Here is a 24905-nt window from a genome sequence, read left to right on the forward strand (position 1 = left end):
CCTTTGGTAAAAAGGATGGTACTGTCTTGAGGGAAACACCTGAATCAGAAAAACAAAGAAATGGTTCCCTACAAGACAAGGCTTGGAGCTCGGACACTCTCCTGGCCGAGCAGATAGAGACCAGAAATACTGTCTTAAGAGTCAGGTCTTTGAGCGTGGCCCGCCTGAGGGGTTCGAAAGGCACCCCGCAGAGAACTGGAAGTACCAGATTAAGGCTCCAAGATGGACAATAGCCCAGACAGGCGGGTTCAATTGCTTAGCCCCCTTGAGAAACCGCACGACATCTGGGTGGGCCGCCATTATATAACCATCGACCCACCCTAAGAGGGAACAGAGAGCCGAAACTTGAACCCGCAGGGAATTGAAAGACCACTGTGTAGGAAAGATAGGACCTGGGACACCGGGGCCTTGCGCGCCGGTACTCCTGAGTCAGCACACAGTCTTAAACACTCTCCATACCCAATCGTAAGCAAGAGAGGTTGAAGTCTTACGCGCACGCAACAAGATGGAAATAACTCCTCCTTATAACCCTTTTTCCTCAGTCTCCGCCGCTCAAAAGCCAGGCCGCTAGACAAAAGCGATCCGCCTGATTGAAAAATATGGGACCCTGCCACAGGTGCTTTGGGAGGTGACCGATGTGAAGAGGACCGTCCATCGCGAGGTTCACCAGATCTGCAAACCATGATCTCTGGGGCCATTCTGGCACTATGAGAATGACCGGCCCACTGTAAAGCTCTACTCTTCTTAGTACTTTTCCCACCAGAGGCCAGGGTAGCACCAGGGTATCCACCCCTTCCGAGCAGTGCTCCCGTCTGCGGCTGAAGAATCTGGGAGCCTTCGATTTTTCAGAGTGGCCATCAGGCCTAAGGTGGGGGGCTCCCCATTTGCGCACAAGATCCGTCGCCTCTTCGGACAACTCCCACTCTCCGGGGTCTAGGTGTTGACTACTTAGGAAGTCAGCCGGAATATTCCTTCCCCACAGTCGAGCCAGATGGTGCTCCACCCAGGAGAACAGCTTCCTGGCTTCCAGGGCTACCAGCAGACTTCCTGGTGCCACCCTGGCGATTGATGTAAGCTACTGTATGGCATTGTCTGAGAGAACTCGCACTGCTTTGCGACTGAGCAAGGGCAGGAACGTCTTGAGCGCCAGGGTACAGACGACTGATGTACCATTGAGATTGGACTGGGGACCATTGCCCTTGGGTAGACTGATTCTGGCACACTGCTCCCCAGCCGGAGAGGCTGGCGTCCGTCGTAACAATGATCCACTGAGGTTTTCCAGGCGCATCCCCTTCAACAGGTGAGCGAGTGAGAGCCTCCACTGCATGCTGGCGATGGTAAAGTCGGAGAGTGGTAAAGGTGTCAAACTCCTCCAAGACCGGCTTCCAGCAGGACAGCAAAGCTTTCTGTAAAGGCCGTATATGTGTGAAGGCCCATGCAACCAAATCTATAGTTGAAGCCATACAGCCCAGGACCTGGAGATAGTCCCAGGCCGTGGGCACAGAGAGAGATAATAGATGTCGTACTTGATTCATGAACTTGAGCACCCGACCCTAGAGAAGATTTTGCCCACGTGTGTGTCGAAGCGTGCCCCTAAAAATTCCAGGACTTGAGAGGGCTTGAGGTTGCTCTTGGGGAAATTGACTATCCAACTGAGGGAAGTGAGAAACGACAAGACTGTTGACTGCAATCACGCAGAGTTTCTCCGATTTTGCCCTAATGAGCCAGTCGTCCAGGTAACGATGGACCAGTATACCCTCTCGGCGGGGGAAGGTCGCCACTACCACCATGACCTTGGTAAATGTGCGTGGAGCAGTGGAGAGACCGAACGGGAGCGCTCAAAACTGGTAATGCCGTCCCAGGATGTTGAAATGGAGATACTTCTGATGTTCCTGGCGGATTGGGATATGAAGGTAGGCCTCCGTCAATTGAGAGAAGCAAGGAATTTGCCTGTGCGAACCGCCGCAATGACAGCCCTCAGGGGCTCCATCCGAAAATGGGGGACCTTGAGCGCCGTGTTGACTCTCTTGAGATCCAGGATTGGTCGAAGAGAGGTTTTGGGAACCATGAAGTAGATGGAATACTGGCCTGACCCCTGATCCTCCAGGGGTCAGGGACTATGGTTCCGAGCTGTTGAAGCCTGATGAGAGTCTGGTGCACAGCTGGATGCTTCTGTAGTCCGCAGGGAGAAATTAAATAGAGGTCTGGAAGATCCCAAGCAAATTCTAAAGCATAGCCTCACTCGATTACTTCAAGGACCCACTGATCCGAAGTAATTTTGACCCATTCCTCATAAAACAGAGACAGACGACCACCTAAGTTGGGAACGGAGGAATGGGTCGGCCGCATCTCATTGCAAGGACTTTGGGGCGGATCCTTGAGGGTTACCATCCCAGAATGGCCATCGTCCACGAAAGGAATGAGACCATGATTGAGATCTAGTGGAGGGACTTCTTTGAGAAACCTCCCACGGCTTGCTGTACCCTGTGCTCCCCCTGAAACGAGAGTGCGACGGGAAAAAAGGACTTGGACTGTTTAGGGCAGTCCTCGGGCAGCTTATGAATCTTGTTGTTGCCTAAAGATTTGATAAGATGTTCCAGGTCCTCCCCAAAAAGCAATTTACCCTTGAATGGGAGAGTGCCCAACTGCGATTTAGAAGAGGAGTCTGCTGCCCAATTTCGCAGCCAGAGGAGGCGTCTGGCCGACATCGCTGAAACCATGGCTCTGGCCAGCACCCCGAGGAGATCATAGAGGGCAGCAGAACCATACGCAACCGCGGCTTCCAGCCGCTCTGCCTCTGCAGATGGGAGGTCCTGGGTGCTGAGTAATTGTTGAACCCACCTGAGACATGCCCGAACACCGAGCACTAGAATTTCAAAGATCCTTTTGAGATGTACCTCCAACTTCCGATCCTTAAGGTCCTTCAAAGCCGTCGCTCCAACCACCGGGGTGGTGGCTCTTTTTGTGACAGCACAAACCGAAGCATCCACCTTAGGGACCATGAGCATCTCTAGGCAGTGGTCCGGGAAGGGATAGAGCTATTGCTCTATTGTCTATTGCTCTGCCCACTCGTAAGCCGGATTCCGGAGCTTCCCATTCCCGGAGAAGTAACTGGATTAGCAAAGGATGAAAAGGGAAGGTACATGGAGGGGCTCTCAGTCCTGCCAGGACAGGGTCCACGTTACTGGAAACCGGGGTACTAGCGGCTTCCGCCGGAGAGGCATCTATGCCCAACTCGGCTAGAACAGAAAGGGATGAGCAGGTCCAGCTCCTCCCATTGGAACAAGCGTAAGACCTGCAGGTCGTCCCCTTCGACCGGTGGATTTGAGTTAAGGGATCTGCATCCGGATCAGGCTCCGAGAGCTGAGGAGGTGGGGTAAGAGGATCCGGCAGGTTTTGCGTCCCTGGTATGGTCCAAACCCGATTAGTCCCCTGGGAATCTGGGAGCTTGGGTCCCAGGTCTGTAGATACCCTAGGCACCTTTGCAGGTGAAGGGCCTATAGGAATCTTCACAGGTGGGCTTAAATCCGGAGGGGATTGATGAACTACAGAATCCCTTCCCCCGTCCGGCGAAGAAACAGGCTCGATAGCTCTCCACATGTCGATACAAAATGGCGATCAAGGCATGGGGGGGGGGGGGGGGTGAAGAGTTGCCACAGGAACAGCAAAGTCCTTCTGTGCCAGGCTGATGCGAGCGGGAGAGAGAGAAAACTGCTCTCCGCTCCTTCCCCATAAGCTGCCGGTCCTTATCCAAGGTACTGATTAATAAAAAGTAAAAACCTTTCCTCTTCTTCCCCCCCCCAGACAGCTTAAAGTGACAGAGGAATTTAACTTCTCTGACAAGAGACCCGAGGCATGAAACTTCTCAGGGGTCTCAAGGGGGAGGGACTGGACCACCAGTATCACCCCAGAGCCAGGCAAGAGGCCACCGGGAAAAGGGTCCTAGGCTGAATAGATCAAGGGGACAGGACCCCCCCTAGGCCCAAGCAAGAGCGAGGAGTCAGAACAAAACTGCTCCTGATGACTAAACTTTTTTTTTTTTTTTTTACTTTTTAAACCCTGGGAATTAAACCAATACTTGCTTGATCCTTTATAACTAGAGGAGGAGGAAGAAGAACATCCACAAACCAAAAACTGCTACAAAGAACGGGAACTGCAGGTTCTGCTATCTGCATCTGCTGGAGACAGAAATACTGAAAGGACTTTCCTGATATAGGAGACCTTTAGAGCTTTTCTCTGTCTCCATTTGCTGGAAAGGAGGCTCAACCCACTGTCTGGACTGATCCGGTTATGTACAGGGAACTAAAGATCAGAGGTGCCTCTGCCGACAGTCATGCTTCACTCCCCATACACACTTTCTCCCCGATGCAGAGACATGCTTCCCCCCCCCCATTCTCCCTCCCCAATCGTGCAGCCATGCTTCACCCTCTCATACACATTCTCCATCTCCCAACAATACAGTGCACTTCCCCCCCCCACCCCCAATGTCCCACAATTGTGTAGAGCCGCAGTCCCCCTTCCCCGACACTCTGTCCAAAAGTGCAGACTGCGCTTCCTCCCCCACCCTCACGCTCTCCGTCCCCCGACTGACGCAGAGCTGCGCTTCCTCCCCCACCCTCACGCTTTCCGTCCCCCGACCGACGCAGAGCTGCGCTTCCTCCCACCACCCTCACGCTCTCCGTCCCCCGACCGACGCAGAGCTGCGCTTCCCTCCCCCCACCCTCACGCTCTCCGTCCCCCGACCGACGCAGAGCTGCGCTTCCTCCCCCCACCCTCACGCTCTCCGTCCCCCGACCGACGCAGAGCTGCGCTTCCTCCCCCACCCTCACGCTCTCCGTCCCCCGACCGACGCAGAGCTGCGCTTCCTCCCCCCACCCTCACGCTCTCCGTCCCCCGACCGACGCAGAGCTGCGCATCCCCCCCCACCCTCACCCTCTCCGTCCCCCGACCGACGCAGAGCTGCGCATCCTCCCCCACCCTCACGCTCTCCGTCCCCCGACCGACGCAGAGCTGCGCATCCTCCCCCACCCTCACGCTCTCCGTCCCCCGACCGACGCAGAGCTGCGCTTCCTCCCCCCACCCTCACGCTCCCCGTCCCCCGACCGACGCAGAGCTGCGCTTCCTCCCCCCACCCTCACGCTCTCCGTCCCCCGACCGACGCAGAGCTGCGCATCCTCCCCCACCCTCACGCTCTCCGTCCCCCGACCGACGCAGAGCTGCGCTTCCTCCCCCCACCCTCACGCTCTCCGACCCCCGACCGACGCAGAGCTGCGCTTCCTCCCCCCACCCTCACGCTCTCCGTCCCCCGACCGACGCAGAGCTGCGCTTCCTCCCCCCACCCTCACGCTCTCCGTCCCCCGACCGACGCAGAGCTGCGCTTCCTCCCCCCCCCTCACGCTCTCCGTCCCCCGACCGACGCAGAGCTGCGCTTCCTCCCCCCACCCTCACACTCTCCGTCCCCCGACCGACGCAGAGCTGCGCATCCCCCCCCACCCTCACGCTCTCCGTCCCCCGACCGACGCAGAGCTGCGCTTCCTCCCCCCACCCTCACGCTCTCCGTCCCCCGACCGACGCAGAGCTGCGCTTCCTCCCCCACCCTCACGCTCTCCGTCCCCCGACCGACGCAGAGCTGCGCTTCCTCCCCCCACCCTCACGCTCTCCGTCCCCCGACCGACGCAGAGCTGCGCTTCCTCCCCCACCCTCACGCTCTCCGTCCCCCCGACCGACGCAGAGCTGCGCTTCCTCCCCACCCTCACGCTCTCCGTCCCCCGACCGACGCAGAGCTGCGCTTCCTCCCCCACCCTCACGCTCTCCGTCCCCCGACCGACGCAGAGCTGCGCATCCTCCCCCACCCTCACGCTCTCCGTCCCCCGACCGACGCAGAGCTGCGCTTCCTCCCCCACCCTCACGCTCTCCGTCCCCCGACCGACGCAGAGCTGCGCTTCCTCCCCCACCCTCACACTCTCCGTCCCGACCGACGCAGAGCTGCGCATCCTCCCCCACCCTCACACTCTCCGTCCCCCGACCGACGCAGAGCTGCGCTTCCTCCCCCACCCTCACATTCTCCATCCCCCAGCAATGCACCGCTGACACACACACAGTTCCCAAACCATGCAGAACCACGCTCCCTCCCATTCTCTTTTCCCACCCTATAAAGTTATGCTATACCCTGCACTCTCACTCCCTCCCCACCACATCAGATAAGCATTTTTTTTCTTTTCTATGCTGCACCAAATCTGTGCTTCCCCTTGTGCACCACCTGTGGGAATCACATTTTACCCCCCAGAGCATTACCTGCTGCAGAAGTCGAAGGATAGTGTTGTTTTGTAGCTGCAGAACGTACTGCTGCAGTTCAAGCTCCTTTTCAGCCTGCTCCTTCACCCAGTCCAAAACCTTCACCAGGGACAAAACATGGAAGCATCAGTTAGTTACAGGGCATGGGCTGAAGCTGTGCATGACTGAAATACAGCCTAGGGAAATGCCAGCCCATCCCGCCACTCTTCAATCCTTTTACATGCAGCACTGCTGAAAAAATGGATTTGCACTCACACTGCCAGACTGGCTCTCGGTTTATGAAGTTTATTAGAAGGTGACAGACAGTACCGGCTACAGAACAGGCTAATTTACCTTCAGTATTTGGCACATCAGATCTCCCTATCCTTACTAGCACAGAGGAACACACCAAATGTTCATCTAATTAGGAGAATTCTTATTTATCTATTCCACTGCTCCCAACAGCCCTGTAATGAGAGGAACATGGCTGGTTCCCAGAGAGCAAAGGGAACTGCAGCTGTTACGCATCAGCGCCACCAATGGGTGGGACGCAGGATGCACATGTAAGTAGGTTTCAAAGGGTACTGTGGTCTATGGCCCCCTTTTGAGGAGGGGGGAGGGGACGACTGGATTAAAGAGGCAGAAAGTGAGAAAATAAGAACAGAAGATAAAACTCGAGGAAGCTGGGAATGAAGGCTCATGGGTGCAAAGCCCTAACTGGGGCAGATATCGTTGGAAAGTTGTTGGTAAGAGAGATCCACTTGGTGCACCCGGTCTGCCCATCAGAACCCGATCCCCTCCCCTGACCTAGCACTGCGGGCCCTCCCCTTCTTGCATGCTCAGCGTTTTGGCTTCCATAAATCTGTTCCAGGTTTCAGAAGGCATTTCCTCATTTCTTACCAAACTTCCCTTCATTTACTTCCTTCCGGTATCTTCTTGAAAGGTCTGTATGATATCTCCCCTTTAGCATCTTAATTACACCTGCCTGCCTGCTTATAGTGCAGGCCCCGCAGCACTTCACTGCCCAGAGCAGCAGCTGAGATCCAGGAACGCCCGGGCCCCTCACCCTCCCTTGCCTCAGGTGCCAGCTTAGACTGTAACCCCCCTCTGGGGCAGGGAAATAATCTGATCTACATAACTTGTCATTCACCTCCAGCTTGGGTTCAGAATAAATACAAGGGCAAAGGGCCACCGGCGCCATTTCTCAACCTTCCTTTCTCTCTCTTTTGGTCCTCCAAACATATACATTTTTGCTAAAGGAAGCCCTGCCAATGTGATCTCACCCTTTCCTTGCCTGGTCACCGGGACCTCCACACCTCTCTAAAGTGAGCAGCAATGGGCAGAGTGAACGAGCCCTGCAGTCCCTCACCTGCCATCACACGTTTGGCTGGGTTCGTGTTCGTACACATTTTATCACAACCTGCGACAACTGGAAACCCCTTTCCTGGTGAGACATTACCTTTGTGACTCGACCGCACAGCTTCAGCGGGTGGAAATCCACCTCCAGCCAGTTGTAAAGCTCTTTCACTTCCGGCACAACATACTGCAGCACGTTGAACCTCACCTAGGAGAAAGTTACTCAGCGAGTCAGATGAAAAGCCCATGGGCACCAACATACGAGAGGCAGCTCCATACAGCAAGTTTTACTGCAGCAAATTCAGCAAGAGCAAACGTCCATTTCACCCCCAATCCCTCAAACTCCTGGCAGCCTCTGGGGAAGGAAAATTTGGAGGCGCCCCTTGGGTTCAAACTCCAGCACCGGAGACATGAGACAGAGCTGATCTCCCCACAGCTGTGCGCACCCTCCTAGCACCAGCCAGATTAAGGTTGGACTGCTTCAAGAACCGGGAAATCCATAACCGCCAGCAAAGTTTCAAGCCCCTAGGACTGTAGCACTCACCAGTCCCAGTGACCCCTGGGCCAGACCGAACTGCCAAAATATTACCTCAAGGCAGTCAGCAAGTGAATGGCCATAAATGTGTATTTATCCTTCATATGCTATTCATCAGCAAAAGACTTTATCCACTCTGCATCATGCCTGCTCCACATTAGTGAGCAATCTCCTGCAGGAAGCCCACAAAAAGAAACGTCCACCAAGCCCCAGCTACTTACCATGTCATTTATCAGCGCGCTGCGCGTGGGAGGAGACTGAAGGCCCAACAGCGTGGCCAGGCGGCGCTGCTTCTCCAAGATGATGCCATCCATGTCCAAGAGGCGAGCGATGTCCGTGCGCTCCGGCGTGATGGGGATGGACAGAGTTGCCAGAAGGACCCTGGTGGACATCCTAACACGGCACATGCAAAGCAGCAGAGTTTACTTTTCATTCTCTTTATTGCCTTTCAAACATACTAGAAAAAAAGGACAGTTGGGCAACTGGATGCTTGTTAAAGTATGCAAGTAAGCGCAGTAAAACACTGTGAAGAGGAGTTTCAGGCTGTCACCCCTCCCATCTATTCTGCGGCAACATTAATGTAGTTAATGTTCCTTCGTGTTGCTGCATGAGATTTTTAATCCAAGCTGCCGGCCACTCTGCTGAAAACGGGTTACATTTGCACCCAGAAACCAGAGCACACCATTCCTGAAGAGATGTCGGGAAACAGGAAGCACATCCCGGGTGACACATTCCATGCTCTCCAGATGGCACAGAATGTCTTTCACAAAAGCAATATTACCAGAAGGATGCTTTAACCGCAAACACACCACCTCAGCCAGGAGCCGAGAAACAAACGGACCCTTACACCAAGTCAGATATCCAAAGAGCACCAAGAAGCGAGGCACACAGTCACAACAAACCCAGAGCGATCCCTAACAAATAAAGCTGTCGCCCTCCTTCCCTAATGATAGCAATGGACTGTTGTGGGGGCTGATCACGTGGCTTGGAGTCCAAAAGCAGCAGCCACGCACAGCAGGACCGGTCCCACAGCCCTGATATCAAAGTCCCAGGAAGCTTGAGAACGTCACAGATTTATCAGAGCAGATGCGCCGAAATGACAAGAAAAAGATCAAATGCCCAATCCGGTCTGCCCAACTATCCCATGCTAGCTTAGAGAAACATCAGCAGATGTAAATGCCCCCCACTCACTTCCCGGGGCATATAGCCACCTCTCCTGGGCGCCCGATGCAATAATCAAACGAGCTGCTGTGCTAGGGGAAACTGTGCGACCCTAGCGCTCCAAAGCATTGAGCGCCCGCCCGTGAGACATGACTGGGGCCCAGGTTAGGTAAACGGACGGACGCTCAATACCAGCGTCCATGTTATCCCGCCGCTTCAGAGCTTCATAAGCTGGCTGATCCGACGTCACTTGCGAGAGGACACCTTACATACTTACACGAGGGACTGGCTAACAAAAAAATTAAAGTAAACCTTTTCATGATTTAAGGAAAGATAGTAAAAAAAAGGACATATTGACAGCTAATCGCTGTAACACGACGAATCCGCAAAATAAGAAAGGTTTTATTTAAACGGAAACCACAGAAAGCAGTATTGTTTTGGTTTTTAGTTCAGCCTTTTTTCCGCATTACGAAGGGTGCACTGGCTGAGCGGCAACTTTCTGCATCGGGGGTAGTAGATAATAGTCTCATCTACATGGCATTTACATGTGATAAGTGCTATTAGCTATGCACGTTTTTGGACGCGCATTGGGTGTCATCCTCCAGTATCCAATTGCTCATTAAGATGAGCGCACTTTATTACCTCGTCTGTAGTTAATTCATTGTTTTTTTGGTAAGACAGAAAGAAACCTGGATCTTACTTGCAGCTGGGCTGTATTACCTCATACGTCTGAGTTTCCAATGACTGTCTGAAGATGGCCAACAGTACCGGCTATGAAACACCAAACTGTTAAATCTGGCTCTCTCTCAGTGCTAGTGAGAAAAACAAAAAGTTTGCTTACCTGTAGAGACTCGGTACACAGTAGGCTGAATTAGCCATAACGCAAGGGTGACCACATCACACGGCACTGACAGGCACAGCTCTAGCTCTCACTGCTCGGAAAGACTTCACTGAGCATGTGTGGGAATTCCCATGTGCGCACACTTCCTTATGACCCTCTCAATCTCTTACAAAGATTCTTTAGTGAGGCAAGCCGAATCTCACGGAGGCAGACGGGTATTCAGTATGGCAAAGCGGACATGAATTAGCCTTAAGGCGTGGGGCGTCAAAAGCTGAGGGTTGCAAGTGAAGCAATTACTTAAAACGAAGCGGCCCCACCAAGCAGAGAGTGGATTACTCGGTAAACAGTTCCAGTCACCAAGGGACATGCTGTCCAGGCAGAAGTGAAGGTATGCACAGACAACCAAGTAGCAGCTCTGCCAATGTCTTCAATAGAAGTGCCTTACAATGAGCCACTGAATCTGTAAGCCAGTCAATAAATAACAGTGCGCTATAGACTCCAGATGTCAATTAGAATTCATTTGATAACTGCCCTTTTCAATCTACTAGCATCAAAGGAAACAAACACTTGAGAAGCTTGCCAGCAAGGTTGTGTTAAAGCTTACTCTATGCTTATGGTCCCTGTTCAGGTGCCAAAAATGTTAAAGCTTACTCTATGCTTATGGCCAGGGACACAAGAACACTTAGACTCAGTAAAAGTATAATGTATTTTTTTATTAGTCAATATAAGTGTTCTCGGGAGATGCTGGGTACTGGGTGCCCTCCGTCTTACAATCTGACCAGCATCTCCTCGTATACAGAAAGTGATCCTTGTTTTATAGATAACATTCAAATACAGGGTAGAAGGTTCTAGAGACTTGCATGACTGCCCAAAGGATCATTTACATAAGTTGTGATGTCAACTGCATGATTAAATCATCACTAACTATCCTGATTGGCTTCCCAGGATGTGTAGCCCATTTCCCATGACTTTCTTTGTTCTGGTTAAACTCTTACTGGTCAAGACAATCAATACGTCTGTAACTGTGTGGATTACAAACTCCTGAGAATAGTGCCTGAAGCTCCCCTGTGGTTTCTTCTTTGTGACTATGAATAGACATCACCTGTCTGGTGCCAGCTTGCCTCCTCAGATATCCAGGGACATTCTGTAAGTCACTCAGAGTCCATTCAGCCCAGACAGGCCAAAGACACGCAGAGGGTTCTGGGGATTTCCTTCTCCATTTTGGTCTTCTGTGTTCAGGCATACTTCTCATTTGAGACCCCTTTAGGTAATATGTCAAGGCTCTCTTACAGTTCAAGGCGCAAAGGGCCCATTCCTTTTTAGTCATATGTGATACTGGAAAGAAAGGAGCTAGCGCAATAGTTTGATTAATGTGAAACATAGATGCCACTTCCAGAAGGAACTTAGAATCACACTTTAATGAAAAAACTAAAAAGGTATGCTAATATCAAACCAGAGCCTGCACTTCATACTCTCTTCACGCCAAAGTGACAGCTACGAGAAACACCAGTTTCCAGGTGACAAATTTTAAGTCCACTGACTCGAGAGGTTCAAAAGGAAGTTTCACACGTTCAGCTAGGGCTACACTGAGGTTCCAAGGGCACTGGAGGTTTAATGACCAGAGGCTTCGAATGCCATGGTACTTTCATGAACTCTGATACCAAAGGGTGTAGAGAGATCTGAGCTCCTTCCACCTGCTGGCGATACACAGCAATGGCATAGAGATGAACTTTGACCGAAGAGGTGCTAAGGTCTAAGTCGAAAGGCAGAATAAATACTGAAGGGATACAGCTGGCTGGTCTAACACCATGTCAAGAACATCATCTATTTAAAATGGTAGGATCTTCTGGGTCTTTCTGTTGGGAAATCAGAACATCCTCCACCTCCATGGGAAGGAATAAGGAGGAGACCACTATATATTCAACATCCACACCGAGAGGGTGGCAACAGCAAGTTCAGATGGCAGAGCCTGCCTTCCTCCTCTGTAATGAGTCAGAGATGTTACCAATGGAACCAGAGACAGACAAGTTTTGGATACCACACTTGCTATGGTCAGGCAAGTACTATCAGGATTATCCTTGCTTTGTCCCAAAAGACCATCTGGACAGTCCTGGTAATTAGAACAATTGGAAAGACTGCATAGCCAAAAACTCAACTGGGAGCTGATCTCTGGCTGCTCGCATGCACAGAGCAGAACTTTGAACTTTTTGTTGCCTTCTGAGGTAAACAGGTCTTCACCGGTCTTCCTCAGTGATTGTAAAACTTTCCTCAATTCCTACATCCAAGGACCTTTCATGCAGTTATAAAGAAAAATTCAGTTCTTAACTGCTAATTTTCTTTCCTCTAGTCCTACCAGTTCAGTCCAGACCAGTGGGTTCTGCTCCCCTACCAGTAGATGGAGTCAGAGAAATATACACTGTTCATCCCTCTTAGGGAAGTATGCCATCCAGTCCAGCAAGGCCTCAATCCCTCCGATTTATTGGGGATTGGGGAATTACCAGAAATAGAATCCTCAGATGGAGCAGGACAGGCTCGACTGATTTCTGCTGAAGGGGGTCTCCACCTCCAGCTGGGCAGATTGAGAAGGGTTAGAGTTGAAGACTGAAATCCGATGGGTCAGAAGATAACGAAAGAAACGTAAGTGGTAGACATACTCCACCATTTTCAGAATCATTGATGACATGGAGCCTTTCCAGGAGGAAGGAATGAACTCTTCCCCTCGCTGAAGACAGCAGCGGGGCAGGTCTCAGTCATTAAAAACTATCCCAGGCCTGAGATTGTCTCTGCTGCAGAGCCTTTGGCTAATACCTTTCTCTTTGTCATTTCAAGCAGGCAGCTGCTACTGAAGAGTGGAAGGAGTTTGATGCTACTGAAAAAAAGCGGAATATAAAAATCTAAATTAAATCTAAATTAAAACATGACTGAGGCAGCATTCTTCCCTGTGCTCACCTAGGGAAGGGAACAAAATGGACTGATTCAAATGAAACTCACGCTTGGGATCCAGGATAAGGGGAAAGCAACCTTCCTTCTTGGGTATGATGAAATAGATGGAATAATGTTCCGTATTTTTCTGGGGCGTAGGTACTGGAATTACAGCCCTCATCCTTAGGAGCCTTAAAAGAGTGATCTCCACCACCTACATTTTGTGGTGGGAGTGGCAAGAATCATTATGAATATGTCCCGAGGAGTGCTGTGAAATTCCAGCATATATCCTTCTCGTATGACTTCCAGAGACTGACATGCCCTCTAACCTGGTGTAGGAGGTGGAAGCAGGGTCAGCTCTAGGACAAATGGCACTCTGTGAAAAATGGTTATGGCACCTGCCCACCGCCCCCACCACTGAACCCTGCATCTCGGGGGCGGGGAGGGGCAGCACAGGGTTAAGAAGTCAGACTGGGAGGAAGCTGAAGAAGAGCAAACACCCTGCCCCACTCTCTCAGATTGACAGATTAGCGGTAGTGGACACATTCTCTTGCCATTTCCCCACCACTGCTCCTGTGTTGGCCTTAGAAATACATTTCTATGTCTAGAGAATATGTATCTACACAAAGACACTCAATTTCTATCACCAGCAGAACCAAGACAAAAAATCTCCAACACAAATTTTGTTTTAATAACCAAGTAGAGCATGCCTGTAGACTATGCACATCTTGGCTTGCCATTAAATGTATCTGGCATCTTAGCTATAAGACATTAGAAGAAACACTAAGGGCCCTATATGCAATAGAGAAAGCCCTGGCCAGTTTAACCACCCAGGAAAAAACTTTTATCATTTGACAGCATTGCATCAACAATTTTAGAAAATGGATTGTATTAAATTATATTCAACACCTCATAAATTATTTATTTATTTAACAGTTTTATATACCGACCTTCATAGTAAATAACCATATCGGATCGGTTTACAATTAACAAGAATAAAACTGGGGTAACTATTCAAGTAAACGAAAGATAAACAGTAGGTAGGAATGAGTTAAAAATTACAATCAACAGGGAAGAGAACTTGGAAGCTTGCAACAAGCTGGAAAGAAGATAAGGCAGGAAATAAATATGAAGTGATACCATATATATAATTATATAATATATACCCACAGATGTCAGATAATTGTTGGAAACAAATACAGAATAAAGAGACCATAAAGCATAAATAGAAATGTGCGGACAAAAACTGAACTGAAATCTCAATAAGCCAGACACCATCTTCAGTGCAACATTATTCCTCATAAAACATGAAATAAAAGAAATATAAATCATAATAGCAAAACCATACTAGTATAAAGAAAATTTCTAAACATCTGACAATTAAAAAAAAAAAAGTTATACATTTCCCAAAATACCAATGGAGACATTACTAACCTGATAATTTAATTTTCCTTAGTGTAGACAGATGGATTCAGGACCAGTGGGTTATGTGCTCTTCTGCTACCAGATGGGAGACGGATTCAGACTTCAAAGCCTTCGTCACTCTAGATACACCCCTGCAGTGACCTCAGCTCTTCAGTATTCTCTTTGAAAAGCCATTGTGGATATATCTCACTTAATTAACTTGATTAAACTTAACATAAGAAAATGCCATACTGGGTCAGACTAAGGGTCCATCAAGCCCAGCATCCTGTTTCCAACAGTGGCCAATCCAGGCCATAAGAACCTGGCAATTACCCAAAAACTAAGTAAGAAGTCTATACCATGCTACTGCTGCTAATAATAGAAGTGGCTATTTTCTAAGTCAACTTAATAGCAGGTAATGGACTTCTCCTCCAAGAACTTATCCAATCCTTTTTTAAACCCAGCTACACTAACTGCACTAACCACATCCTCTGGCAACAGATTCCAGAGTTTAATTGTGCGTTGAGTAAAAAAGAACTTTCTCCGATTAGTTTTAAATGTGCCCCATGCTAACTTCAAAGAGTGTCCCCCTAGACTTTCTATTATCCGAAAGAGTAAATAACAGATTCACATCTACCCGTTTTAGACCTCTCATGATTTTATAGACCTCTATCATATCCCCCCCTCAGCCATCTCTTCTCCAAGCTGAACAGCCCTAACCTCTTCAGCCTTTCCTCATAGGGGAGCTGTTCCATTCCCTTTATCATTTTGGTCGCCCTTCTCTGTACTTTCTCCATCGCAACTATATCTTTTTTGAGATGCGGTGACCAGAATTGTACACAGTATTCAAGGTGTGGTCTCACCATGGAGCGATACAGAGGCATTATGACATTTTCCGTTTTATTCACCATTCCCTTTGTAATAATTCCCAACATTCTTTGCTTTTTTGACTGCCGCAGCACACTGCACCGACGATTTCAATGTGTTATCCACTATGACACCTAGATCTCTTTCTTAAGTTGTAGCACCTAATATGGAACCCAACATTGTGTAACTATAGCATGGGTTATTTTTCCCTATATGCATCACCTTGCACTTATCCACATTAAACTTCATCTGCCATTTCGATGTCCAATTTTCCAGCCTCACAAGGTCTTCCTGCAATTTATCACAATCTGCTTGTGGTTTAACTACTCTGAACAATTTTGTATCATCTGCAAATTTGATTACCTCACTTGTCGTATTTCTTTCCAGATCATTTATAAATATATTGAAAAGTACAGGTCCCAATACAGATCCCTGAGGCACTCCACTGCCTACTCCCTTCCACTGAGAAAATTGCCCATTTAATCCTCTTTGTTTCCTGTCTTTTGGCCAGTTTGTAAGCCACAAAAGGACATTGCCACCTATCCCATGATTTTTTACTTTTCCTAGAAGCCTCTCATGAGGAACTTTGTCAAACGCCTTCTGAAAATCCAAATATACTACATCTACCGGTTCACCTTTATCTACATGTTTATTAACTCCTTCAAAAAAGTGAAGCAGATTTGTGAGGCAAGACTTTCCTTGGGTAAAGCCATGCTGACTTTGTTCCATTAAACCATGTCTTTCTTGAACTGGTTCAACTGATTTCAAACTGGAGCCAATGCACTCAACCAATTAACGCCGACACCGGACAAACTGTGGGTGTCTTGAACTAGGGGTAGGCAACGGCTTACCCGTATTTGCTTAGTCTCGATGTTCGCTTTCCGAGGTTCTCCTTCTCTGAGGCAGCCGTGGGCGGGATGCTGAGTCCATCTGTCTACACTAAGGAAAACGAAATTATCAGGTAAGTAATTTCTCCATTTCCTAACGTGTAGGCAGATGGACTCAGGACCAATGGGATGTACAAAAGCTACTCGCGGTCAGGGCGGGAGGCTGCCTGTGGACCACTTTGTACTGCCTTTGCGAAGGCTGCGTCTTCTTGGGCCTGAACATCCAGGCGGTAGAACCTGGAGAAGGCGTGTATGAGGACCACGTTGCTGCCCGACAGATCTCGGCGGGCGACAGCAGCTTGGTTTCTGCCCAAGAAATTGCCTGTGCCCTCGTAGAATGAGCCTTAGCCTGTAGGGGTAAGGGCTTTCCTGCCTCTATTATTTATTTATTTTGCATTTTTATATACCGACATTCTTGTATCAGATACAAATCATACCGGTTTACATTAAAAACAGAGTATGCAGGAAAATAGGTTTCCTAAGTCAAATACATTGAACAAACAAAGGATTACTAAACACTATGAAAAAGGTTAATTAACAAAGGAAAAAACTTAAGGGAATTAAAATAAGCGTAGCACAAAAGATTGCACGAAGGGGTGCGACACCTGGTGGAATGTGGCCACTTACCAGCTCACCGCTGAGCGTGATGACGTCAGGGGGGCGGGTCTCTTCATCCCTGAGTTCACAGCATTCTCAGTTTCAGCGCGAAGTGTTTTTTCAATTTTTTTGGTCTTTTGGTCTCTTTTTCTCTCAGCGATTGCCCCTAAAGGTGCCCGGTACTGGTGGGCTGCCCCTCCGCACCTCTGCCTGGTGGAATGTAGGCTGCCTTGATTACTTCTTTGATCCAGCGGGCTATGATCGCCCGCGAGGTCGCTTCTCCTTACTTCTTCCCACTGTGAAGAACGAACAAGCGATCCATTTTGCGCAACAGTTCCGATCTTTCCAGGTATCGCACCAGGAGTCTGCCGACATTTAGGTGGTGAAGGCGTGAGTCTTCAGAGTCTTTATGTTCATCCAGAGATGGCAGGGAGATGGCCTGGTTCAAATGAAAATCGGAGACCACTTTCGGTAGGATGGTGCACAGCTATATGGTTCCAGGAATGAACCTAAGGAATGGTTCCAGACAGGATAGTACCAGTAGTTCAGAGATGTGACAAGCTGAACATATTGCCACCAGGAATACAGTCTTCAATGTTAAGAGGCGTAGTGACAGACCACGCTTTGGTCTGAAGGAAGACCCTGCTAGGAAGTCTAATACTAGACAGATTCCATAGGGGCACCGGCTACTTGGACCTTGAGGGAGTTGAGTGACAACCCCTTCTTCATACCGTCCTGTAGAAACTCCAGAATCATGGGGATCTTGGCTTTCCGTGGGAGTATCCCACAGTTCTCGCACCAGGCTTCGAATACTCTCCAGATCCGTATGCATGACAGGGATGTGGAGAACTTGCGCGCACAGAGTAAGGTGTCAAATCACAGCCTTTGAGTAACCGCCCTTCTTCAGGCGAGTCCTCAAGGACCAGACCATAAGAAAGAATCGAGAAGGATCTTCGTGAAGAATCGGGCCCTGCCGTAGAAGGTCCCTGTGTGGAGGTAGGCACAGGGGGTTCCCCGCAAGGAGTCTCTGCATGTCTGCATACCATGGTCGTCTTGGCCAATATGGGACCACTAGTAGAACTAGCCCCTGTGATGTTCTCTCTCTCGGATGACCTTGCCCAGTAGCGGCCATGGGGGGAAGGTGTAAAGTAAGTCTTCCTCTGGCCAAGTCTGGACGAGAGCGTGGGAGTGTGGCTCTCATCTGCGGCTGAAGAACCTGGGGACTTGGGCACTGAGATGGGTGGCCAGTAGGTCCATGGCTGGGAGGCCCCAGTTGGAAGGCTGTGGTCGACAGCATCCATTCCCCCGGGTCCAGGCTTTCTCTGTTGAGGAAGACATTACTTGAATTGCTTTGCCTTGGAGTCTGTGGCTAAATCGCAGGCACGCTAGTCTGACTGCTCGAGCTTCCAGGCGGTTTATGATCCATTCCGCTCCTGCCTTGTTCCACTGTCCTTGGGCCGTCAGCTCCTGACAGTGGGCTCCCCACCCTCGCAGGCTCGCATCCGTGGTGAGCAAGATCCAGTTCGGTGTGGATAGGCTTACTCCTCTGCTTAGGTGGTCTTCCTGTAGCCACCACTGGAGCTGAGAATGTACCTCTGCTGGTAGTTGGAGGCGATTTGAGTAGTGCTGGGACAGTGGGTTCCATCGTGACAGTAAGAAGCACAGGAGCGGTTGCATGTGGGCCCTTGCCCACAGGTCGACCTCCAGGGTTGATGCCATGAGGCAGAGGACTTGAAGATAGTCCCATACCTTGGGGCATGCATTGGTCATCAATCGTCGTAATTGTTCCATCAGTTTCCTCCTCCTCAGGGGAGGGAGGAAGACTGTTGTGTTTGGTGTTGAAACGGGCCCCCAGGTACTGTAGAGATTGAGAGGGCTGCAGACTGCTTTTGCCCGTGTTTACGACCGAGTTCCTGCAATAGGCTCTTGACTCTGCTGGTCACATTCCGGCTCTCTTCCGAAGACTTTGCCCTGATCAGCCAGTCGTCCAGGTAAGAATGTACCAAGATCCCTTGACCGCCATAATTTTGGAGGATGTTCTGGGGGCGGTTGCTAGGCCGAAAGGTAGCACTCTGAACTGGTAATGGTAACCCAGTTTCACAAAGCGTAGAAAACACTGGTGATCCTGATGGACTGGAATGTGAAGGTAGGCTTCGGAGAGGTCCAGGGAGGTTAGAAACTCCCTGGTTGTACTGCCATTATAACGGAGCGAAGAGTCTCCACACGGAAGTGTAGTATCCGCAGATGACTGTTGACGTTCTGGAGATCCAAAATGGGTCGGAATGATCCTTCCTCCTTCGGAACGATAAAATAGATGGAATAGCGCCCCGTATTTTGTTGGGGTGTGGAAACTGGAGTTATTGCCTTCAGACTGAGTAGTCTTGTCAGGGTGGCTTCCACTTCCAGTCTATTGGTGAAGGAGTGGCAGGGTAACATCATAAATTTGTCTTGAGGGATGCTGCGGAACTCCAGAGACTAACCTTCTCGAATGATGTTTAGTACCCATTTGTCCAACATGATCTCGACCCATCTTTGGTAGAAGAGGGCAAGTCGACCCCCTATCTCCTCTTCCTATGGATGGGTCGGCTCATTGTGGAGCATGGCTGGAACCTGCCCCTGGGCCTGCTCCTCTCTTGGTCTGTCAGTTCCGAAAGGGGCCTAAGCCCAACCAAGGCTGCTCAACCCAATCAGTGCTGCCTTTTTAACCTCGCCCGAAGAAGGAATCGGTATGGCAATCCAAGTTCTGGAGACCGGAGACCTGAATTTAAAGAATTTTTTGCTTACCTGGTCTCGGCATTGATTGTGTGCTGGACGGTCTCCAGCTGCAGGGGGGAGAGGGAATTACCTTCACCGCCGTGCTCGGTTCTGCACCCGCTGCCTTTCAGTCATTCTGGGGGCTAATTCCACGCCGGGAACTGGCTACCAGACCAAGGCACACCTCTGAGGATATCGGAGATCACCTCAGGAATTCTCGACTGGGGATGGGGCCCTTAGGTATCACCACAGGAGAGCGGGGCTCTATCTTCTTTAAGGTAATTTTGTCTTCTTGCTGTTATTTTCCTAACACTGTAGTGTGTGGGATAGTGTCCGCATCTGCTAGGAGACTGAGAGATACTGAAGAGTTGAGATTACTGCAGGGGTATATCTAGAGTGACATTAGCTTTGAAATCTGTCTCCCATCTGCTAGCAGAAGAGCACATAACCCCACTGGTCCTGAGACCATCTGGCTACACGCTAGGAAATAAAATATTGCAAAACAGAAACAAACATTCCATAATTAAAACTTATAAGGATTTAAAAATCTCCTGCTCTCCATATCCAAGATTTCTTGATTTCCAACTGTCCTGAGACTGTGGTGAACTGGGGGAGGTGGGGGCCACACAAACTCTCCTCTCATACACTCACACTTACATGTTCATTTTCTCACGCAATCCCTCTCATACACATGCCTATGCTCCCACATACAGTCCCCTCTCTCACACATACACAAGCTCTCCCTCAAACACACACATACATATGCACAGGCTCTCACAAACATCATAATAGTAAAAACATACTAATAGAAAGAATGTCAGAACTGCTGAAGAACAGGACATTATTCAATAATTAAATACAAAATTATTTAAAAGGGTCTCAAAAACTAAGAAAATATTTCAACACATACACCACCCAACAGTTAAATCTAATGAGAATAAAAAATCTGCCACTCTCCATACCTTGGAACTTTCGATTTCCAAGCACCCTGAGATTGTCATGGATTGGGGAAGGGGCTGCACAAACTTTATTCTCTCTCATACACACAGTTATACACTATAAGTAGAGATACAAGTGGTTTTAAATACATAAACATACATAGCCATGATCTCATATGCACAGGCTCTCCCCTTCATACACCCACAGGCTTTCATGCAACCTCTCTCAGACCCACAGGCTTTCAGGTACACCACACACACACACACACACACAATCACAGGCTCTAACACTGAAGTGCTTATCCCCGTGTTTACAGATAAACAGAAAGTACTCAGTCAGGTTAGAAGCATTTATTGGTATGCAAAGAGTATCAGGAAGGAGACACAAATGTCAAACCCGATAGTCACTATCTGAACTCCTTCAGTTCTCTGCCTGCCATTAGCTGCTTATATAGAAAATCTGTTTACAGCTTCCTCTTATCTCAGCACATCATGATATGTTTCTTTTCATCCTAGCATATCCCAATATTGTTGCCCCAATCTTTCCTGTTCCTACAGGTTGTTCTCTTTTCTATCTGAGTTTCAGCCTTACCATGGTGCCTATGGTTTCAGCATCATGAGTCTGGTTGTCAGATCTCCCCACTGACAATGTTTCTTGCGCAGCACCGCTGCAGTTCTGCACATACTCAATATGTCTGCTACAGCTGTCTCTCGCTCTGCATATATACAATTCACACCCACACATGCATAGAAGATCTCATTCACACACACACAGGCTCTCTTCCAGGCATGCACAGCTTACATACACCCTCAGGGTCTTCCCTTTCTTCCGTCTGCAGGGAGATGGGCTACGCTGCTGCCCTGCCACCCTCTCTGAACTACAGCAAGATGGACTATGCGACAGCACTACCGTGCTCCTCTCTTTGGGCCGCAGTGAGATGGGCTTTGCTCCAGCCCAAACAGACCTCCTGTTTCTTCAGGCCGCGAGATGAGCTATGCCACTGCCTCGCAGACACTAATAATCTGGCCTCCAGATCCTTGTTGGAGAGGGGACGCTATCACATTACTCCTTTGTGGTACCCCCTTCATTCATGGTATCCTATGCCAAACACTCCAAAAGCCGGCTATGGGTGGAACCTATTCTTCGGAGCAAGAATGGGTCTCTACTCTGCAATAGGTGGTCAATTGGAGGTAAGCAGTATTATGGAACATATCAAGTCCAGTGGCTCCAAACGGAAGCCCTCGGCCAGTAATCATGAAGGAATGAGACATCTTATAATCGGAGGGTGCAGAGACAAACCTTTTGCACCTGATCTAGTGTGGCCAGCACACAGCTGTGGGAGCAATGCAGCAAGACAACCCTGCTCCTGAGATCGATGCACTGTAAAGGAGCCTTGTGCTTCGATGGGAGCAAAATGTTTGGAAATTGCCAAGGAATGGTTCTTAAAGTGCTTTGAGAGGCATCCATTAAACTGCAAAGCCGGCGCGGAGCTGGGATGTTTTTTTGATGCATGCATCAGCTGTATTGGGATCATTGGCTTGGAAGAACTCCCATGGTCGTGAGTTTTTGCGCTATGCATTGATGGATCATGTGGACCTGTTGGACTGCAAGCATGGTACATCTATGCAGCGTGGGCCCCGTGAATGCCAGTGCGCCATGCAAGTGACCAATGATGCCAATGCCTGATGCAGTGCTGACATGTCATGTGTCAACATTGCCGATGCACTGCAAATCAAGAATTTATGCTTCAACACAGGCTCCAATGGCCCCAGAGAGCGATTCACTTTGTTCCTCGATATGGGATGGCTCATTACTTTTTCCTCGACCCTATGGCTTCGGCCTGTGCTAATAGGGGAGCTTTTGAGGAGCTCTTGCTCAACTCCTTACCCGACAGGAAAAGGTTCTGCTGTGACTGAAGAGATTTATGCAGCTCCTCGATTTTACTTGTCCTGGAATGCTGAGACCACTGGGATATCATGGTTTGGCCTAAGGCATCGATGGCACAACTCATACCCATCCTTGACAGACATTACCTTGCTGGAGATGCATTTTTTGAACTTGCTGACAGTAGGTTGCTTTTTGCCAGACATGTTAAGGAGGCGGCAAGTGGGGGAGGGACAGGTGGAGGGGTTTCTTCTAGCACTGAAATGTGCTATTCTGGGTGCTGCAGAGGCAGAGAGGCAACTAATGGTAAGTACTCAAGGAAAATATCAAAGTTAAGAACATAAGAAACTGCCATACTGGGTCAGACCAAGGGTCCATCAAGCCCAGCATCCTGTTTCCAACAGTGACCAATCCAGGCCATAAGAACCTGGCAAGTACCCAAAAACTAAGTCTATTCCATGTTACCAATGCTAATGGCAGTGGCTATTCTCTAAGTGAACTTAATAGCAGGTAATGGACTTCTCCTCCAAGAACTTATCCAATCCTTTTTTAAACCCTGCTATACTAACTGCACTAACCACATCCTCTGGCAACAAATTCCAGAGTTTAATTGTGCGTTGAGTGAAAAAGAACTTTCTCCGATTAGTTTTAAATGTGCCCCATGCTAACTTCATGGAGTGCCCCCTAGTCTTTCTATTATCCGAAAGTGTAAGTAACCGATTCACATCTACCCGTTCTAGACCTCTCATGATTTTAAACACCTCTATCATATCCCCCCTCAGCCGTCTCTTCTCCTAGCTGAAAAGTCCTAACCCTCTTTAGTCTTTCCTCATAGGGGAGCTGTTCCATTCCCCTTATTTTGTTTGCCCTTCTCTGTACCTTCTCCATCGCAATTATATCTTTGAGATGCGGCGACCAGAATTGTACACAGTATTCAAGGTGCGGTCTCACCATGGAGCAATACAGAGGCATTATGACATTTTCCGTTTTATTCACCATTCCCTTCCTAATAATTCCCAACATTGTTTGCTTTTTTGACTGTCGCAGCACACTGGAGAGACTGAGTACACTTCTGAGCGTGTGCTCAGACAAAAAATGACCAAGGAGGCTCATGAGGCAATGCCTTCATGTGTTCGGCAGAGCTAAAAGCTCTACATGCTAGAAGTCATGAGTCTGTTCAGTGCTGCTGGATGATGTCACCCACATGCCGTGGCTAATTCAGCCTGCTTATTGATGGAAAACTAGCTGTTAAATTATTAGGGAGATTCTATTACTTGGAAATTCTATTACCAGTTTCTAATAGGTAAGTAAAGACTGCATCATGTCAAAGAGATCACCACACACAGGGTCAAATTCAGCAAGTGTCTCACAATCGCATTACCACTAACAACCGGTTCTCTCCTTCCTTGGATTTATAAGGAACATTCGCAATTCATCATCTCTGCTAAGACAGTAACTTCCCTTTCCCAGAACAAACATCCTTAGCCCTGCACGATTCATTCTGATAGCAAAACTGTGGCCATTCTGTGTATTATTCCCAAGACAGCCATGCTTGTAATGCATTTTGCAGTGCATCTGAAGGACTATGCATGCACTAGGAGTAAGAGCTGAGTAACACTTCCCACCTCTGCATCTCTTCCTGTGTCAGATTCTTCCGCATTTCCCGGGACAGATGGTACAGACGGTGGAGCGTAGTTGCATGGAAAAGCGCATTCCCAGATTTCCAGAAGACTGTTGACACTTTGTTATAATAATTTGCCATTAGTTGGGGTTTGGGTGGCTTCTTGGATAATGAGAACAGTCCATGAATATCCTCCACAGCTTTGAATGCTTCCTGAAATAAGAGAACACTCTTGCTTTTAATTGCGGACTTTCTGAAGCAAAATGATTTTTGAGATACACACGGAAGACATAGAACCAATGTAAATCTGCAGAAACCCCCAGACAACTGCACTTAAAAGTCTTGTGTTCACTATGATTTAACTTCAGTAAGTCAAGTAAGGACACAAAGGAGTGGAAGTACTGAATGCACAGGCCTCATCAATCTATTAGACATTTTTGAATATGTAAATAAAACAGTGCGGCGACTGATTGAACAAGCTATTATTGGAGAAATTACCTGATAAAATTATTTCCTTAGTGTAGACAGATGGACTCAGGACCAATGGGTTATGCTCCCCTGCCAGCAGATGGAGATGGAGTCAGATTTCAAAGCTGACATCACCCTACATACACCCCTTCAGAGCCCTCAGCCCCTTCAGTATTCTCTTCAAAAGTCACTGTGGACATACTACTGAAAATAACGATTAAAAATATGATTAAAAATGGATAACTGTACTCAACCAAATGCATGCTGAATCCCAGCAAGATTATAGATACCCTGATCTAGGGACTGGATAATGGCTTACCCATAATCTACCAGGGCATAACAAGAAGCAATCTAATGTTATTGCTATTGCACCAAAGGCCTGTTTTAAGGATGGAT

The 24905-nt window shown here is 48.8% G+C and overlaps 1 protein-coding gene across 3 annotated transcripts in view; it reads right to left on the minus strand.

Annotated features, from left to right (window-relative positions):
• EIF3A (eukaryotic translation initiation factor 3 subunit A) overlaps positions 1-24905 on the minus strand; it is a 197926-nt gene that overhangs the window by 132396 nt on the left and 40625 nt on the right. For all 3 annotated transcript variants that reach the window (XM_029610506.1, XM_029610505.1, XM_029610504.1), the window contains exons 6-9: positions 24046-24254; positions 8386-8557; positions 7733-7837; positions 6295-6393 (exon numbers count right to left, since the gene is read on the minus strand). In XM_029610506.1, coding sequence (XP_029466366.1) covers positions 6295-6393; positions 7733-7837; positions 8386-8557; positions 24046-24254 — 585 coding nt within the window. The remainder of the gene's footprint in view (positions 1-6294; positions 6394-7732; positions 7838-8385; positions 8558-24045; positions 24255-24905) is intronic.

Source organism: Rhinatrema bivittatum, chromosome 7 (genome assembly GCF_901001135.1).
Source record: "Rhinatrema bivittatum chromosome 7, aRhiBiv1.1, whole genome shotgun sequence".
NCBI lineage: Eukaryota > Metazoa > Chordata > Amphibia > Gymnophiona > Rhinatrematidae > Rhinatrema > Rhinatrema bivittatum.